The following is a 5,494-nucleotide window of genomic DNA, read 5'->3' as shown; positions in this document are numbered from 1 at the left end:
GGCCAAATACTTTTGTCCACATAGAGTATATATATAAGGGTACAGATTGCTGTGTTAGAACAGCTACCGACTGCTCTCTGGGTCCACTCACCATGTCAGGTCTGAGTCTGAACACCAGAGGAAGGGAGTAGCGCAGGGCGTTCAGGGTGCTGATAACAGAGGAACTCCAAGACTGATGCACCTCTCGGCTCCGTGGGATCCGGCAGATGGTGAACTGGGGAAGAAGGGCACATGTCCATCAGAGGTGCTCAGAGACATTGCTTTTCTTAATTCAGAAAGAAATGGTGGTCTCAAAATTAAATTGGCTTAAATAAAGGTTCAGTTCGCCCAAATTCCAAGAAATGTACATGGGGCAATGCAGATATTTTGGAGAGAATACCTGCTTCCAGGTTAATGATTTGTGGCGCTCAAGGCATTCAAAAGTACATTTGAAACAATGCAAAGTGTATTTCACATCTCTGGTTCCATTCATGCTGGGTACCTTGCATGTCATCATGTCAGCCCTCTCACCTGATTTGTACACTCAATAAAGGCAAAAGAAAAAGAAAAAGAAACTGAGCCTTTAAAAAGGTCCAGTGTGTAGGTTTGAGTAATATCTTCATTCAGATAATGTCAAACAAAAGGCTGCACCGATAAGTCTGCTAACCTATTAGCTAATCAACTAATTGGTCTAAACTAAAAAACAAAATTGGTCTGCAATAAAATCTTTACCAGAGAAGCAAAGATGAAGAGTTTACTCATGCCACCTGCTGGTGAATATTAACACTAAACCACAGGCAGTCCCAGCAGTTACTGCGCACACTCATCAGCTTTCTCCCAGCCAATATAAACATTGCTCTGTAATTTACATATTCACACATCTGTGCACACTATAACTCACCTAAAACAGGACTTGTATGATGTGAATTGTTCTCTGATTTGACATTGTATTATAAGCATCTGAGGCTTAAATTAATAATAATAAAAAAGAAATATGAAATTCTCATAATAAATATAAAGAAAATAATCTGTAGGTAATGTGTCTCTCTGTTTGAACCAACTGTCTGCTGTAAATGATTTTCAAACCTTACCTGTGATTCTATCAATGTGTTGACTTAGGCCACACAAACTTAAAAGTGGCCCTGTCATGGGGTTCGGAGTTGTTAGCAGTTCCACCAAAAATACATTTAGCCTCTAAACTTCTCTCATGATTTCATTTCAATAATGTATATATATATATATATATATATATATATACACACAGATTTATCTGGTGACCCCCTGATCTGGAGCTCTGGACTAAACTACCCAACTGTATATACAGTCATTTAAACTGGCTTTTTTACAACAGTAAAATGGTACTTACGATAATTAACAATCTAATAATGTAGGGTGAAAAAATTAAACACATTGATAGCGAGTATTCAGCAGCGCCCTCACAGTGGTAGGGACAAACCACCACCACCCTAGCCTACGCCTGTGGACAGCTGTGTACCTGCGACTCAGAGTCTGAGTGTTGTTTAGAGCTTTCAAAGGTGCAGATTTTCTCCTCACTCATCCTGTCAGTGTCTGCGATAACATAGTGCCGAGGCCTGTACCCTGCAGAAAGGCCCTCCATCAGCCGCAGGATCTCTGAGGTGTGACCGCCTGTAAAACATACAAGACATTATGGTTATTATGTAACGTTATGTATGTATGTATTATACATTTTCTATAACAAAAAATAAAATACATAAACTCCCTCATTTTGTAATAACCACCACAACAATCATTTATTACAAAACACAGGGAACTGTATTACATATTGCATTATTAATTCAATTATTACATAATGCAGTGTTATCACATAATGTGTTGTTGCACATTTTTGGTTTTTTACATTTTTCTGACACATACATATTTTGAATTTCTTATTTTCTTCATTTTGTTATATATTATAATATACTGTACATTTTTATGTATGTTGTAATTTGATGCACATATTTTCAACTTGACCAACTGTAACGTCACTAAAGTAGTTCTGATGCTGAAAAAGCCCCACCCCCACTATTACCAACATTTTGGTACAGTCCAGTATATCGTTAGCGTGGAAGCTAAGGAAGTCAGCTAACTTAACTGTTAGCCAATGGCGAGACTTGAAAACATAGTCTGCTTGGTCGCCCTTGTGCGTAGAAATAATGTGTGATATGTCGGAAAGTAAAACATATCGGTTTAAGTCGGTAGAATATGACTGAAACAGTGTTTACGTGTGGTGACAGCAGATAACAGCACTTAGCACCGTGCTACATGGATAATGTCATTACCTGATCCCGCAACGACAAGAACAGCGACCGGGCCTTTAGCTCCAGGTTGATATTTTGATCCAGTCTTCACAACTATATATAACCGGATAATAATTAACAAGCATAAAATTAAAACCGCAAACACAACTTCTACCAGGAACGCCATGACGGCTACGGAAGCTCTGTAGGACCATACATACTGTCAATGCGTAGGACCCAATCAGATGGGGTGGGGATGCTGCTGCGTTTTGTCCCTGAGTGCAGTCTGTCAGGCAGAACTTCCTCCCAGTACAACCCCTTCCATCAGCTGCACCCAGCAAGTCTGGAAGCCCATTTCCGCCAGTGTGACGGAATGTTTGTGTTTGTTGTCAGCTGGTGGCAGGAAATGTTTTCAAGAGCGAACACTGTCAAAGTTCAAACTCGTTACCTAAAATGAAGCAAACAAACTATTTATGATATTTATCATTGCAGTGAAATATTAAGAGAAAGACTTAATTAAGATACTAATGTATGTACATTTTGTCAAAACTATATTGAACATCTTTCATACACCTGTAATATTGTTATTTTTTTGGGGGACAGAATGCATGGGTGGTTAGTTAAGAGTGTAATACCTGTTTTGGAAAATCACACTGTTAAGTTTGGATGTTAATGTTGAATTTTTGTGTAATAATAGTTAGGGGCGGCGTGGAAGATGGAAGTAGACTGGAAGGCAGCTCCAGTTCCCCACAGGAGATATGCAGCACCACCTTAAGACCAGCGTGGTGCTGTGGTCTGCAGCAGGGACTCAGCATACTGACTGAGCTGACAGTGCCATGGGAGGAGGGACTGGAAGCTGCCTATGAGAAGAACAAAGGCGAAGTTGCAGCCTGTCGCGGAGTGCAGAGAAAGTGGATGGAGTGTGAGGCTGTACCCGGTGGAGGTGGGAGCCAGAGGCTTTGTGGGCAGATCGACATCACGCCTGCTCAAGGACCTGGGACTAAGTGGAGCCACACTGAGCAGATCCACCAAAGAGCTCTCTGAGGAAGCTGAGAAAGCAAGCCACTGGCTCTGGCTGAAACGACGAGACAAGGCTTGGGGAGTAACATCCAATTAGGTTTTGCTGCAGGGGGTGTCAGGGAGACGTCCCTGGTCACTGCCCCACCACCAGGAGATGTTCTGGGTTAAGGGGCGAAACGTCAATGAGCGGTGGTCCCCAGCTGAAGACCCTGCAGCAAAACCGTGCGGTATGCGGTCAGGTTTAGGCCTGGTTCTCAGCGGCGGGAATGAGGACGGACCCCTGGCCATGCCACAAGCCACACAGCACCGTTGGAGGTGCGACAGGCCTAAGGCCCAGCAGAAAGACCACCACACTGTAATGAATAATAATAATAGCCCAAGAAGTTTAAATAAATAGAACAATAAATATGAAAAATACAAACCCAAATTCTCATTAAAATAAGATATTTTGATGTCCAAACATTTGGACATTTAGGCTGGGTGTAACATAATAATTAGTAAGTTCCATGTATAACGTATAACATTTATAAACATAATTGTGTTTCGTTCTGTTTGGCTTATACATTGATTTTCAGTTGTCTCTTTACTAATCAGTGCTGTTGTTTGCTTCTTTCAGTGAACAAATATTCTCCAGTTCTCATATAACTGATCCTAGCAGCACCTACGCTAACCTCTTTAGCAGCCGCCATTATTGTTTTTGAGCAAACAGTGACATATCAGACACACCTAGCATTAAACTACAGTTATAGGTCACTGCGTAGCTGCCAGTAATTCCTCACAGGACGCTGATTGGTCAGAAATACTGTGGTTTGGACACCAGCGCTTAGTGAGTGATCCTGTGAGTGCAGCAACATAGTTCAGGATTAGGACAGCCTTCAAAGTAATTTAAACAATATAAGTATTAGTTCTATAGGTATGTACCTTTAATGCTGATCAAAACAGCTTTATTTATCTGTTAGGAACTTAATTTGTGTGAATGCGTCAACATAAAACCAGACAAATGACAAACAAAAAGTAGATAACATACAAATATAGTTTAAAATGTCCGGAAAAGTCTGGCTAAGAATGTCCATAAATCAATAGTTAGACTGAGTCATATTGATGATTGATTGGTTAAATGTTGTGTTTATAGTGACTGTGCAGTAATCACATTTCAGATTTCTCCTTTGGGAATAAATAAAGTAGTTACCGAGCACATGTTGTCCTTGAATTCTCCAGGCTGCACTTCATTACTTTACCACAGCTTTTGTAAATCAAAGAGTTTGTTTATTCTTCTCATTCAGCTGTTTTGGGGACACATTGCACTTTTCTCTCTGTTCAGATACTTGCTACTTGTCTGCATCCCTCTATTGTGCAGGAATCACAATGACCTTTTATCTTCATATAACAAAAAGCAATTAATATTGTCTGTGTCCCCTGCTCTCCCATGGTCAATGCATTTCTCTGGTGAAGTCCAGAACATCAACATCTCTCTCTCTCTTTATGGCAAACATCTCCAGAGATGCTCAGGGACAGAGAAAGCCGGTCTTTGTGAAGCAGACAGACTGCTGGGAGTTGATGTTTTCTTTGCCTTTGCTTTGCGGAGCACCACAGCTCCTTACTTCCTCACCTCGGTAACTTATTTGTATGCACTCAAAGCCGCAAATTTGTCCTTCGGCAGGCTGTGAACACGTCTTCATCTCCCTTTTGAGCAAAGCAAAGAAAACCAATAACATCCAATCAATAGTGGAATGTAAGTACATTTACTCTGAAGTTAAGTACCGTAAAACTTTATTTGGTTCAATCACTCTGCCTTTATTGGGGACAGACGTCTATTTGGGACAGGCATTTAGTTAGTTAGTGTTAGTTCCCTTAACACAAAACTTTTACTCAGCACAGATGGAAATATTCTCTAATTGTGAAACTTTAATTTCAGGTTGTACTTTTTTATTTTTCTGCCTTGACACTTGGACGTGAATGTCGCAATTTTAGTGAAACCCTTTGATTCTTTTGATCGGTGGAATATAATTATAATGGAGGAATGGACTCGTATGGTTTGGACTTTCAACCTGCTTCAAAGGTTGGGAGTCAGCACCTCTTTCTCCCCCAGTCTCTCTTGTTTACCAAGTAGATAAATCTGAATGAATTATACTTTGGTGCTCATAGTTTCTGTACACAACCTCAGAGACAGACAGTAACACACAGCGCTACAAGTCCTTCCCTAGCTCTTTTATTTCTCTGTCTGTCTGTCTGTC

General features: G+C 40.6%; 1 protein-coding gene across 1 annotated transcript in view; it reads right to left on the bottom strand.

Annotated features, from left to right (window-relative positions):
• alg14 (ALG14 UDP-N-acetylglucosaminyltransferase subunit) overlaps positions 1-2,451 on the bottom strand; it is a 10,045-nt gene extending 7,594 nt beyond the window's left edge. The window contains exons 1-3 of the mRNA XM_035661489.1: positions 2,283-2,451; positions 1,475-1,626; positions 92-214 (exon numbers count right to left, since the gene is read on the bottom strand). Coding sequence (XP_035517382.1) covers positions 92-214; positions 1,475-1,626; positions 2,283-2,427 — 420 coding nt within the window. The 5' untranslated portion in view covers positions 2,428-2,451. The remainder of the gene's footprint in view (positions 1-91; positions 215-1,474; positions 1,627-2,282) is intronic.
• Positions 2,452-5,494: the final 3,043 nt, after the last annotated feature.

This window comes from Morone saxatilis, unplaced genomic scaffold (genome assembly GCF_004916995.1).
Source record: "Morone saxatilis isolate NCDOM2014 unplaced genomic scaffold, NCSU_SB_2.0 Contig0, whole genome shotgun sequence".
In the NCBI taxonomy this organism is placed as follows: domain Eukaryota; kingdom Metazoa; phylum Chordata; class Actinopteri; family Moronidae; genus Morone; species Morone saxatilis.
This window is presented reverse-complemented; position numbering and strand designations above follow the sequence as displayed.